The 14780-nt window shown below is 36.0% G+C and overlaps 1 protein-coding gene across 1 annotated transcript in view; it reads right to left on the bottom strand.

Annotated features, from left to right (window-relative positions):
- Positions 1-5601: 5601 nt before the first annotated feature.
- Positions 5602-14780, bottom strand: part of lrrc9 (leucine rich repeat containing 9) — a 32354-nt gene continuing 23175 nt past the window's right edge. Inside the window, exons 28-32 of the mRNA XM_008400044.2 lie at positions 13800-14017; positions 11992-12060; positions 9479-9604; positions 6418-6601; positions 5602-5785 (exon numbers count right to left, since the gene is read on the bottom strand). Coding sequence (XP_008398266.1) covers positions 5625-5785; positions 6418-6601; positions 9479-9604; positions 11992-12060; positions 13800-14017 — 758 coding nt within the window. The 3' untranslated portion in view covers positions 5602-5624. The remainder of the gene's footprint in view (positions 5786-6417; positions 6602-9478; positions 9605-11991; positions 12061-13799; positions 14018-14780) is intronic.

The following is a 14780-nucleotide window of genomic DNA, read 5'->3' as shown; positions in this document are numbered from 1 at the left end:
GCCAGTAGAAACATCTGGTTGTTTATCGCATGACTCGTGATGTTTCCATGGCAATTTTGCGAAATTCACTCATTTCAATACAGCTGGAAAACCACTTCATCCAAGCACAAACATATTTTGCAAAAAACATGTTTTTTCTAAGTTGACATGTTTCCATTAAGCGAATTTGTCTTTGTAATTCCAGCTTGTAAATGGAAACAAAGAATCTTATTGTAAAACTGTGCAAAACCTTGTAATTGTGATTACATTGACCATATAACTGCGCAATTTGACATTTCGAAAATAAATCTACTTACTAACAACATGGCAAGTTTGAAAAAACCTTTTGCTAAAACATTTTGTCGCCAAATTGAAATTGGTTTATTTCACAAAACCATAATTAAAAACTTTTTATGCATCACATGACTCATGTGTGATGGGAAAAGTTTAAAAGGAACCAAGCTGCGCAAAACTTCTGCGTTTCCATTGACCATACAATTGCACAAATTGGAGTTATGAAAATAAATCTAACTTAATAGAAACAGGGCAATTTTAAAAAATCGTTTTTCTATAAAAAACTATAATGAGGTGGTTTTTTAGCCGTACTGAAATTAGTTTATTTTGCAAAACTCCAATGGAAACATTTTCACAGCTCCACATGATTAACAACCGGATGTTTCCACTGGATCAAACCACAAAGACGACGACAGGAAGTGGTGGTAGGACGAAAGCGTAGCATGTTTGAGTGACTTACTGCGGAAACAAACTTATTTAACTGCATTTCTTATTTAGTAGAAACATCACAATTATGAAATTGTGTTTTGTCAACATTAGTGGTATATGAAGGAAGTTTTGTGCACAATTGTAATGTAAACGAAGCTAGTGATGGCACACCTCTAATTCACTCCTGAACCTGAGTGGAAATACGCCCCACTCAGCAATTATTCAGTCTTAGACTAATGGTGGCTCTGAATCTACAGACACAGCAAATGCACAGCGCTACTGGACCAGCAGTAATGGGCGCCATATAGGCCGTGTGTGTTTGTGTGTGTGTGTGTGGTGAAGACTCTACCAGGGAAAAGAGGGGGTGGCATCATCTATAACTGATTCACAACATGCACAGACATCTCTAATTATGAATGTACATCACAAGTGCGACGAATAACCCAGTGCCTCCTCTCCGCCTCCCGAGCCACGCTCCATATCAGGCCCATGAAAACATAACCTGTCACATTCCATCCCATTAAACCAGCTACGAGCCATGTGGTCCGCTCACGTGGCGCAGCGAGGGGAAGACACACAGAGCGGTGCATCTGGGTTCACTCAAAGGTGATGAATTATTCACGTTTTTTATGCTAATGTCATTTTAATGTAAGAAACACTGACAGATATGCAGATCTGCAACACACTCTGGAAAGCGGTATGTCCACTATAAGTTCCCGCTACCCACAGCAGAATTAGAAATAGTTATATTTATGACATCCATGGTGCACATACTGTACACAAATAAAGCGTAATTATCCCCTGCAATACCTAATGCATTAGAGCACTCGCACTGAGCCCCCAAATCTGTGCTCTGAGTCCATCAGCTGCCATTTGATGTCAGGCACAGCAAGGTAATGGCAGTGCACTCACTTGCGAAGTCATTAGCCCTGCTTAATGCTGGGAATTAAAACAAATTAAGTGAAGTTAAGTACATGCATTAGAGAAGCTTGTTTGGGGGAGAGCTTTTCATTTTTCTCCTCTGCAGAAGCGGTTCTGCTGTTGGACGCCGAGCAAAGCCAGGAGGAACAAAATGTTAGAGCAAGATCTGCTGCTCCAACTGATGAGTTACCGCTTCAGAGCTGGAGGAGGAAAAAATCACCAAGGGCTGATTAGCGGCGTTACTGGAGCTACAAGGACACCTAGCGGTCAGGTTAACAGCACTAATCACGTTAATCCTGCTGAGGCTTCAGCTGGCGGCGCTTCTGGACCAAACAGTGAAAAAATATGGAAACAACTATGGAGGGAATTTTACTCTACACTGTAAAAACACAAAGTCTTGCAGAGGACTTTCGTCTACTTTCTAGTGAAAATATTCAGCGGCACGAAGGTGTGCGTTTTAAGTCAATAATTTTTTTATATTGATAAAAGTGCAAATCTTTCACTAATAAAATGGGGAAAATGTCTTGATAAGTGAAATAATCTACCAGTGGAACTAATACTAAAAAAAAAAATCAGTATTAAGGAATTATTGACTTAAAACAAGCTTGTATATTTTGCTGAAAAGTTACTTCTAATTTAAAGTTGTCTTATTTAAAGTATCTTAATCATGTTTGGACTTTTGAATACTGCAAAAACACAAAATCTTACCAGGTAATTTTAGTCTAATTTTTAGTGGAAATGTCTTACGGTGCGCTCACACCAAACGTGTTACGTCTAAAACGCGTCCGACGCTTCAAGTTCAACGAGTGTACACTTTGAACGCTTGACATTTTGTTCTACACCAAGCGTTTCACGGGTCTGGTTTACATTCAAAGTCTATATGGAGGCGCGTCGAATGCGTGTCAGCTCTAGCTGTTGCTTTTCTTTGGACGCTCTTGACGCGTCAAACGCTCGAAACGCTACAAACGGTTCAAATCACGCCGCACTAAACGGTAAAAATGCGCCGCAACAGCCCTCGACGTGCCCCCGTGTCGACTCTGAATGTAAACCAGACATGTCTGACGCTCAAAACGCTTCTGGTGTGAACGCACCAAGATTTGAATTAAGACAAAACTAACCTACAAGTACCTTTTCAACAAGATGTAGTGGCTTGTTTTAAATCAATAAGCTGCTACAGCTTTCTTAAAACTTACTTCTAAGTTAGTTTAGTCTTATTGCATGTGTACTAAGATGTTAAAACTGGTAAGTAGACAAAAATTACTTGGTAAGATTTTGTGTTTTTTGCAGTGTACCCTCCTGGCTTATCAGAAAAGAGTGAAAAATTTCGGTTTTGTCATTTATAAAAATGGCAGCGTATTTTCATAATTGAATGTATATCTGAAGCTATTTGAAGCATCTATTTGTGAAAGATTTGACAATAAAGTTTACCCAAATTCACATTGACAAAAACATACTCATCAGTGTTACTGCACACATTTAAACTCTGCATCTCGCTTATAATTTTTTTAAAAACTGAAATGATTAATCCGATTATTATTAATCAATCATATTTGATTAATTGTGATTTATCGAAATTGTCAACTAATTTAGTAAATGATTAATTGTTAACTGGAACACAGAGACCAAAAAAAGGTAATTTTGTAATTAAATTGCTATAATAAAGTCACTTGTAAGACGTGTACTAAAATATTTGCACTACAAATGAGACCACAATTGTTGATAAGATTTTATAATTTTTTATTGCAACATGAATTGGATCGGTTTTTATTGTGCTTTCAAAAGACATTTATTGTGAAATGTTGCATTATAGATAAACAATATTGAACTGAATTCCTTTGTTCGATCAATAACTATATTTTCCATTAGATTTATCAATGATGAACAAACAGAAACGTCTTTCATAAATGCGCCGCCGGTGACATGACTGGGGCTGGCTTTCCGAAAAGAGGCTAACAACATGAAACCGACAATCTCTGAAATCCATTTGGACGTTATTCAAGATTACATCTTCATCTGAGTGACTGCAGATTATTGTCCACAGAGAGGTGTCTTTAAGCTGGATTATCCACTTGTTGGGGATGCGTTTGACCCGATGGATGGAGCCTGCCAGCCTCACACGCTCCTCCATCTGTGAGCTTTTTGGTTTTTTTTCTTTTTCTGCAGCTTGTTTGGAGCTGAAATGACACCAATACCTCTCATCCTCAGATTACATGGTTAGTGATCCACATATGTGGGAAAAAAAATTAAGTCAGAGATTTTGAAGGGAATGTGCTGCATGTCAGAGTCCAGTAACCTGATATACCCCCCACTGAAAGCGAGTTATTCATTTCTAATTAGAGCTGCGCGATACGGCTTAAAATAAAATCTGAGATTTGCTCATACCAGATCTGATTTTAATACTTTTCTTTTTGCTCACTTTTTTTCTAAAAAAAAGAAATGAGAGAAAATATGAACAAAAAGTGTTTTTATTTAATCTGTTAATTGTACGACAGAGAATTTCTGTTCATTTATGAGAATATATATATTAGCATAAAAGATGCAATTTTTGCAGAAAGATTTTGGTAACACTTTATATGAAGTGGGTGAATAAGACTGTCATGACACTTTCATAATCATGACATAACACCTGTCATGAACATGAATAAGCCTTCATGAATATTTATGACTGTCATAAACATGTCATAACACCCGTCATGAACATGAATAAGCCTTCATGAATATTTATGACTGTTGTCATAAAGTGTCATTCGGTAAATTATGACACTTTTAATGCAAAGTTGACATTATTCAAAATGTCTTTGTTATGACAACTTGACATTAACCAAGAAATCATTACTGTTTAAACTTTACCTTTAATAACATAAAGTTACCTCATTTTTAAAGTGCAATCAGTAATACTTTTATAACAAATTTATATCAGTAATGATTTATTGGTTAGTACCAAGCTGTCATAACAAAGACATTTTGAATAATGTCAACTTTGTATTAAAAGTGTCATAATTTACCGAATGACGCTTTATGACAAGTCATAAATATTCATGAAGGCTTGTTCATGTTCATGACAGGAGTTTATGACAGTGTCATAAACTCCCCCTCCAAACCACCTCCAAATAAAGTGTTACCAAGATTTTTTTTTAAAGTGTTATTTTTGTAAAGTTTTAGAGTTATAGGGATCGGATGTGACCAACTCTGTTCACGTGATTCTTTCTTCAAAATACTCAGTCGTTTGAAAGATTATTTCAAAGTCCTGAAAAAAATACAAAATATTACCAAATATTTTTGTATTTCGTAAAGTATTTGGTATAGTTTATTTTGCAAATATCGTATTAAACATGGAATATTACAAAACTAACTGAAAAGTTACTTTTCAGCAAGATATAGGAGCTTATTTTAAGTAAATAATTCCTTAATATTGATGAAAATGTTTTTGTTCCACTGACAGATTATTTCACTTATAACATGGGAAAATATATTGTTAAAGGTGGAAAAAGTCTGCCAGTAGTTATTAACTTAAAACAAGCTCCTGTTTCATGCCGCAAAGTTATTTGTAAGTTATTTTTGTATTCAGATATTTGCACTCAAAACTAGACTATTCCAAAACATAAATATTCTTTACTATGATGCTCAATATTAATCATTTTAACTTTTTCTCATCTTTTGTATTGGAGCTACTATAAAATTACGACTTTCTTCTGTTAACATGACTTAATTCTTGTAATTAAAAAAAAGTAATCTTAGACTGGTGCTAATATTTCATCATAGATTAGACATGAATTTAAAGTGTAAATAAATAGAAGCTGTAAGACGTCAAACAAGATGGAGGTGGTGACATCACTCTGAACTATGGAAACCCAAGGAGTGCAAAAAATCATTATATTCCAAAATGAAATCTTCAAAACCCAAAAGGTTGATAAATCAATAAGTTTGATTTATCATCACCCAGTTGCATTACAACGTTCACATGAAACTAAAGCCAAGCATGTCTGGTGGTTTTTATTGATTCAGTCAGTGAACCTGTGGTTCTGGTCCTGCTTGCGACCGGAGCAGCTGCCGTCAGAATGCGGTTCTACGGTCGGAGCGCTGCTCTTCGTTCTCCTGCTGTGTTTCAGGTTGGAGTCGGGTTTGCTGCGCCGACCGACACTTGGCGTTTTTTGCCTTTGACCTGATTCAGAGATCAAAACACGTTGAGCATTAGAGAGTCAAAGGTAACCGTGTCGGCTTACTTAGCTGTGAAAAATATCTGCTCCCTCATGGATTCATTTTCTGTTTGTGCTTTTTTTAATCGAATAAATTTCAACTAGTTTCGTCGAGTTTCTAGTGCAATTATCTTAGAAATAAGACAAACTAACTTACAATTTATCATCTTTCTTAGTATTTTAGGAAGTTATGGGAGATTGTTTTAAGTAAATAATTCCTTAATATTATTTAAAAAGTACCAAGTTCCACTGGCAGATTATTTCACTTATAACAAGACATTGTTCCGATGTTACAAGTGAAATAATCTGCCAGAGAAACTAGATTATTTTCATCAATATTAAGGGATTACTGACTTTAAACAAGTTCCTACGTATTTCTGACTAGTTACTTGTAAGCTAGTTTTGTCTTATTTAAAAGATATTTTCACTAGATATTTTCACTTGACCAAAAACATTTCATTTTGTGTTTTTGCAGTGAAGTTTGTCAATTGGAAGCAAAGACACTTCCTATAATTTTATTTTCCTAACAAGTTGCACAGGCTAACATAATTTGGATAATCTTTTTTAAATGAAACTTATAATTTTCTTGCATGCTCACTCTTCATGCGGTTTGTGTGCTGAATGTCGTCTGCGCTGGATGGCGGGGTGTAGCGGCCGATGCTGTACTGTCCGCTGTTTATGCCCGTCCCCCTCAGAGTGGTGCAGTGCAGCAGCACAGGCACCAGTGCAGGTGGAGAAACGTCAGCGAAGGGGAGATGAGCTCCAGGATGCTGAACGCTTTGCTTTAACACAAAATATTTAAAAACATTTAAATAGAGCTGGGCAATAAATCAATCATGACAGACATGTGATCAATATCAATAAATACTACATCTGATAGAACATTCAATGAATTTTGATCCATAACCGCACTGCATTCTGGGAGATGTCGGCAGAGGAAAGCCTACAGCTCAGGGGTGTCGAAACTTTGTGTGATATGGCTCAAAATTGTCATGTCAAAAGAATTTGACACCACAGAATCAAGCAAATAAAGTAGCTTGATTTTTTTTTTCCAGAATGTATATTTTTGTAGATATAAAACGGATCAGGTAATTTTATAGATTTTATTTTTAAAATTAGACTTTCCAAAACTATAAAAAAAAAAACTCAGATAGTGAGATAAATCTCAAAGATTTTCTAAAAAAAATATAAAAAATTTCCGACTTCTGGAATGTGAAAAGTTGGACATTTTTAACATTTGAAACTCAGATATTTCCAATTTTTTTCTAGAAAATCTCAGTTATTTTTGGGGGGGAATTTACTCCTCTTTTTTACAATAGCCCTGAGAAGCTGTTGTACATTTTGCACATTTGCTGTATTAGTAGAAAAGCATCTAGTTTTCTGTTTCTTTTTGGCTAGACTGGACAAATTTATTTTCGGTAATAAGAACAGGATTTGGGCCAAGTTTTTCAAAATGTTTGCTCTATTTAGTGAAGTTTAATAAAAAAGCTGACTTCGGAAAAAGTTGCCTTTTGTTTTACCTTTTGTTAAAGCTTTAGCTACTCGACCTCTCTAGGCCAGCCAAGCAAAGTTGGCGGTATCACCTCTCTCACTCTGCGGTTACCTAGCAACTCTCTCTCTCTTTGGTTGCCTAGCAACAACTTGTTGAATAACTGGCATAGAAGCAGTTTAAGGTTCCGCCACTGTGTGCCTCATAACTAATTAAAAATAAAAAGCAATCTTCCTGTTTTTTTCCTGTGGATAAAACAGTAAAGTTCTGGACTCAAGATGCCAGTATTTCAGATTTATAACAAAAATGAATCAATAAATATCGATATTGACTAAAATGAAACGCTTATATCGTGATACTCAGAGGTGGGTAGAGTACCCAAAAACCGTAGTCAAGTAAAATTAACGGTACTTACGTATATTTTTACTCAAGTAAAAGTAAAAAGTAGCCGTCCAACAAATTACTCAAGAGTAAAAAAGTTATTTGGTAAAAAGTCTACTCAAGTAAAGATCAAATTATCAATAATTTAATATTTAAAAAATAAATCAGATGGACCAAAATATAAAGTAAAGTGGAAAGGTATTTTAAAGTAAAAAATAACAATAATTCATATAAGTAACAAAAAATAACCATATCAGGCAAATAAAAAATTTTCCATATCAGTTTCTTTCAATAAAAAACTTTAGCAAAAACTGCAGGTGTGTGTTTGTGCCTGGTAAATTTTGCTTTTCATTCAATGAAGTTACTCGCAATGGAGAGAGTATCCAGAAATTGATACTTCATTATAAAATTACTCAAGTAAAAGTGACAATACGCATAGAAGTACATCTAAAAAAAGAAGTTACTCAAGTAAATGTAATTGAGCAAATGTAACTGGTGATTTGTTTGTCGGCCATATTGTCCAGCCCAGGCTATGGGTTTAGGAATGCAAATCTGATTTAAAGCATGAGTGAAATAGTATGAAATGATCCTTTAAGTGCCAACAGGGTCAGATTAATGCCTTTAGCTTCACCCATATGCTTTATTTTCTCCTCCACCCAACCATCCGGGAGAGCTTGGTGATTGGACTGCTTGTTGTTCCACATATATAAGCATCTTACAGGCAAATAGTAATTACTGCTCATCAGTAACAACGTTCAGATTCAGCAGCAGCAGCAGCTATAGGCTGAGCGGAAAACTCATTGATGAGCGCCACTAAAAGGACGTTTGGGTATTTTAATGAGGAAACTCGGGATTGGCAATCTGTCATTTCCATACCAACGATTAACGAGCAGACAGAGTCGCTGTGACCCAGCTAATACGGGCTAAATCCACTGGTGCATTATGGGCCGGGCACATTTCATCTAATCAGCAGGATGATGCTAGCAGGCTCAGGCTGCTTTTAATTCAGAGCTGCATTACGGCCCCCCGCTCCTCATTACAACCTCAGCAGATCAGCCAAACTCACACAGTACCATCTGGGTTTCCCCCGACATTCGATCTGGATGTTTGTTTGTTGACGTTTTGTTTTCCTCTTCATCTCTGATTTAGTCTAAGCGAAATAAAGGTTCATTTTCACAGATATGTTGATGATATCTCTTTACGGAGCAACTTATGGAGTTCAGCTGTGTTTTCTTCAGCTTAGTCAGGTTTTCCCCCTGTGTATTATGAGCCTGGTGGGCCACCAGGCTTTACTTGTGCCCCCACCAGGCTAAGCATTGCTTATTTATTTAGGTCTTTTTAAAATGTTTGCATTTTTTAAGACTCTATAGCTGATGTTCAGGTATTAATCTTTCAATAACACATAATTATCAAGTGATATTTTAAAATTTCTTGTCAACTTTAAACATTTTTTAACTCACAAACATGACGGGTTGCTGGATGAATGACTGAACTAGCACCCAACCACCGGGCTTAGCAAGTTTTCTGGGGGAAACTTTGAGCAACAAACAGAAGTTTTAATCAATTGTAGAAATAATCGCCAATTAATTTAGTAATCAATTAATCATCGATGAATATACTCCCGAAAGTAATATATTTCCAAAACATTACTCAGATAAATGTAATTGAACTCAAACAAGACGTGTCCTCCAGCTGTTCTTAAGACAGGAGTGGTAATACATATAAATTAGTATGAATACATGATATTTGCATATTTCTCTACTTTCTGTTTGATTTGTTCGTCTCTCACATATTGATCTTCATGCAGGAGTTCGGCTTTCTTCCGTTCCTCCGCCGTGACGGTGATTCCATCCAGCACCTCCAGCTCTGTCAGATGCAGAACTACATCTAATCTATGCTGAGAGTTTCTGGCAACCTGAGGACAGACAGAAGACAAACCAGTTAAACCAGTAACAACATACTGGGAACAAACCACCCTGCTATTAACTCTAATTTAAAAAACAATATACAACTGAAACCTGACAGATTGTAGCTGCAGATTAAGACATGTGGTGCATACCAAGTATTATTTTGTCTAGTTTCTAGTGCAAATATCTTATTACGCTTGAAATAAAGTGAAACAAACTTACAAGTAACTTTTCAGCAACATATAAGAGCTTATTTTAAGTGAACATGTCATTAATATCGATATAATAAAAAGCACTAGTTCCAATGGCAGATTATTTCACTGTTAAGACATTTTTCCCATGTTATAAGTAAAATAATCTGCAGTGGAACTAGAACTTTTTTATATGTCAATATTAAAGAATTATTAACTTAAAACAGGCTCCTATAGTGTACTGAATTGTTACTTGTAAGTTAGTTTTGTTTCATTTAAGTGTGCTAAGAAATTTGAACTAGAAACTAGACAAGAAATCCAAGTTTCTGAGCTTCTGCCTCACAGAAGGCTGCTCCCTCACTCTGCTCCTTCAGACTAGCCAGCAGCAATTAGCAAACTGTGCATCAGCTGAGCTCATTACAGGAGCTACTTCTCAGTGACGTCGTTAAAGGGTTAATAAAGGAGCCGCGTTATAATGACTTCCTGAAGGCAGAGTTTCAGAAAGAGCATGAGTTTTTAAAGAGACGGAGGCCCAATTTATTTTAAGTCATAGTTGATAACAACTGAAGTTAACATAGTTACTTAATTGTGCTATAAAATGACAAAATGTGCCTTGAAACACATGAAACTGCCCTTTTAAGGAATTATTTACTTAAAACAAGCTCCTTATATCTTGCTAAAAAGTTACTTATAAGTTAATTTTGCCTTATTTCAAGTGTATTTGCTCTGGAAAATACAAAAAAAAAACACTTGGTAGGACTTTGTGTTTTTGCGCTGTGGGTGCCAGTAGCACCCAGCTGACAGCTGCCTCTCAGGGTGCCTTCTGGTCACAGAGCAAACCCGCCTGAACTTCCTGTTCCTGCAGTACGCCGCTGCTGCTGCTGCTGCATGTTACCAGACATGCATGGAAAGGAGCAGGAAACAGCGTCTCCTGGGCTGCTTCTGGCAGCAGCAACACCCCAGGAGGAGAGAAAGGGAATGGGGTCAAAGCTGCCACAGCTGAGTTTGACCCCGTGGAGAACAGCGGACCAGAGCTGCAGACTCCAGATGGGTGATGGTGCCGAAGCATTTGGTCCCTGATGCCAGGCGGTTTGAGGCGCAGCAGACGTTCCATCTTGTAATCACTTAATTTGGAGTGTGGGATTTTGGTCGTGAGAAACCAAGCTTGTAAACCATGCTTTAGATAATTTGTTTGTGAGTTCAAAGTAAGGCTGGACGATACGGCTTAAAAATAGAATCTAATTTTTTTCTCTCGCTCTCTTATAAAAAATACATTTCAAAAAGTGGCTTTAATTTCTGTGAGTATAATAATCGTAACAATCCAATTATTATTGTTTAATTATGAGAATATAGTCATAGCATTAGCAGAAAAAAGACGTAATTTTACAAGAAGAGTCTTAAAATTACCAGAAAAATTCATTTCAAAGAGAAAAAAGCTTAGAAAATTATTATTTTTTGTTATTTTTTGTGTTTATGCTCTCATAAATAGGCCTGTCACAATAATAAATTTTGCTGGACGATAAATTGTCCCAGAAGTTAAACAATAATATTGTAATGAGACCATTTTCAAGTGATATAATGGTAATAATGCAAGAACACATTCTCAAAGATCAATAAACTTTAAATTCTAAGAAATATTTAACACTGGAACTGGAAGACATTTTAAATATCCAAAATAAATCTAAAATAAAATTAATTATAAAGTGTCTGCAATCCAAAATGTTCGTCAATAAAAGAGCTTGATGAGACCAAAACACCAAACTGAAAAGTTTTACTATCCAGTTTTTGGAAGAAAAAGAGAAAACCAATAAATCAAGCAAATGGAAATTATTGAGTTTGATTTAATTTATCATGCGACTGATTTATTGCTTATTGTTACAGGCCTGGTTCTCATAAAATTACAACTTAATTTTCCCAATATTACGACTTTATTCTTGCATTTTTTTCAACCGTATTACTGTAATATATGATTTTACTCTTGTAATTTAAAAAAAGCTTTAGACTGGCACTAATACTCCATCATAGAATTGTAAAAGACGCTTGTTAAACAAGATGGCCGCCCTACTGAGTGAAGTGAAGTGTCCTGTGACTGGCACATCGTGGATTCATGTCACTGAAAGCTCATCAGTGGAGGAAAAAAAAACTGTAGTTCTTCATAAAACCTAATTTGGTTTAATGACAAACTAAAACTCAGTAAAACTTACAGGATTTTCAGATACAGAGAGTTCGGTCAGGCAGGGAAGAACCTCTAATTTGTGGAGTTCTGTGATGTCCTGCGAAAAAGTAGAGAAACAACAACTAAGTTTCTCTTTCGCTGCAAAAACACAAAATATTACGAAGTATTTCTGTTCTAGTTTCTAGTGAAAATATCTTAGTACATTTGAAATGAGACATAACTATCGTTCATTTTGCATGAAGCCATTTCCAGTGGTTTAGTGAAACTAAAACTATTATTTGACTAGAATGACCATCATTACATTCAGAGGTAAAAAAGGGAAATTCGCACCCCAACGGGAAAGTACGGGAGTGGTAGTATCATGATATGTAGGAGGAACTGGTGTACTTCACAAAATCAATTAAATCACTGCAAAAACACAAAATCTTACCAAGTATTTTTGCTTAGTGTAAATACACTTCAAATAAGACAAAACTAATTTACAAAATTATTGTTTATTGTTTGTTTTTTAACTAGTTCCACTAGCATTTTATTTCAATAGTAAGACACTTTCCTTATGTTACAAATGAAATAATCTGCCAGAGGAACTATTATTTTTTTCATCAATGTTAATGAACTGACTTAAAACAAGCTCCTATTTCTTGCTGAAAAGTTACTCATATGTTAGTTTTGTCTTATTTTAGGTGTACTAAGATATTTGTATAGAAACTACAGCAAAAATATTTGGTAAGATTTTATGTTTTTGCAGAGAACTATTACTCTAAGTTTCTCCTTCACTGCAAAAACGCAAAATCTTACTAGTATTTTTTCTGTAGTTTCATGATCAAAATGTGTTAGTACACTTGAAATAAGACAAAAATAACTAACAACTAACTTAAGTTAATTCTTTAATATTGATTACATTATTTCACTTGTAACAAGACATTTTTCTCATGTTACAAGTAAAATAATCTGAAAGGGTAACTAGTATTTTTCCATAAATATTAATGATTTGTTGACTTAAAACAAGTTTCTACATCTTGCTGAAAAGTTAGTTGTAAGTTAGTTTTGACTTATTTCAAGTGCACTAAGATATCAGCAGTAGAATCTAGACAGAAACAGTTGGTAAGATTGTTGCAGTGTTTTCCACGACTGTGTGATTTAACCTTTCCTCCTCTTTGGCTGCAGCCTGCGGTGCCGATAATGGAGCTGTATGTATGCATGCATGAGGGCAGAACCTTTCAGAATTTAGGAGGATAGAGGATGGAAGAGATTACACGTGTGAGCCCGCGTTAATCTCATGGGAATTTGGGCACGCAGCGCGCCACGGAGGGGCGGGGGCCCGTCTTTGATTCCCGGCTTTTTGCTGCGACTCGACACCCCCCACGGCGAGCGCCGGTGCTCCGGGATGATTGCTGTGTTTTATGTCTTAATTGAATGCAGGAAAACATTAAGGAAGTGAGGGGGAGAAAGGAAGAGGCAACAAAAGTGCAAATCACTCCCCCTGGGTGAGGAGCTGCAGGCTGAGCAGCTGATTACACGTTGTCCTGATTGTTCCTCTCTGCCTTCATACGAACCGCCATGACCTTCAATCAAACTTGATTCTCCTTAATACTACCCCTTGCATACCACAGTGGGTGGTAATGGCTCATGATTACTATACTTTATGCCTACTTTGCAAATGCAGAAAAAAGTAATACTGAATAAAATGCATTCTGAAACATCTGACACATGTAAAGCAATCAGGAAAAAGTTGGTAAATCAAAAGGTGACTGTGACCTTCCTTTGGAGACTCAAGCAATCTCTTTTTAGATTGGATCTGAGGTTTCATTTGAATTCTCCTAAACGACAGAATACCTGCAGCTTGTTCACGTTGAGGAAGAGTTTGTGCAGCTTCGTCAGGGTACCAAAGTGGCCCAGCTCCCGAATGCGGTTATCGTTGAGGTGCAGCTCCTGCAGGGAGTTGTGGCTCATAAAGGAGTCCTTGGAAAGCGATTTAATCCGGTTTCTGTCCAACACGAGTTCCTTGAGCTTGTAGAGTCGCTCCAAACCCTCCACCTGCCGGATTTCATTGTCTGAATAAGAAAATGTAGAAAGTAAGGAAGTATTGTGATTACCTTATCTACTAGTGTCACTCAGTAAAAGAAAAAAGAAATAAAATTTTTTACTTTAATCTCCTAATTCTGAATTTAACCTCAAAATTCTGACTTTTTTCCTCATAATTCTTTTTTCTCTTTATTTAGATTTTTTTCTCAAATATTTTCCACTCAGAACTCTGACTTTTTTCTTCAGAATTCCACTACAGTTTCATAAAACATCTATTTTGATACAGCTGAAAAACAACTTCAACAACTTTGTTTAGAAAAACGTGAGTTTATAAATGACGAAGAAAATTTATCTTCGTAATTTAAATGTGTACAATCCTATGGTTAACTGAACCAGCTGGAGCTACCAACTGAGCAACCAGAACATAATCTGGTCATGATATAACAACAAGATAGTGACTGAGCAAAAATGTTATCAATGGGAAAGTTACAAGGCAAAAACCACTGCTAACCAAAGAGAAAACATTGAAAGAAATGTTTGTACATACGACTATCCAGTCCATTGATAAGACAAAAGTAGGACTTTTTGAAAGTGGTTGTGGCACCAAAAGTTATTAGGTTCTGGTTTGGATTGGCATTTTCATTAATAAATAAAGTCGTTTTGTTTTTTTCTCAAGTTACACTGCAAAAAACACAAAATCTTACCAAGTATTTTTGATTTAGCTAGAAGAAATACACTTGAAGTAAGACAGAACTAACTTACAAATAAGTTTTCTGCAAGATATATGAGCTT

The sequence above is a fragment of the Poecilia reticulata genome, linkage group LG22, assembly GCF_000633615.1.
Source record: "Poecilia reticulata strain Guanapo linkage group LG22, Guppy_female_1.0+MT, whole genome shotgun sequence".
NCBI classification, from domain to species: Eukaryota; Metazoa; Chordata; class Actinopteri; order Cyprinodontiformes; family Poeciliidae; genus Poecilia; species Poecilia reticulata.
Note: the sequence above shows the minus strand (reverse complement) of the source record. Positions and strands in the feature narration are given on the sequence as shown.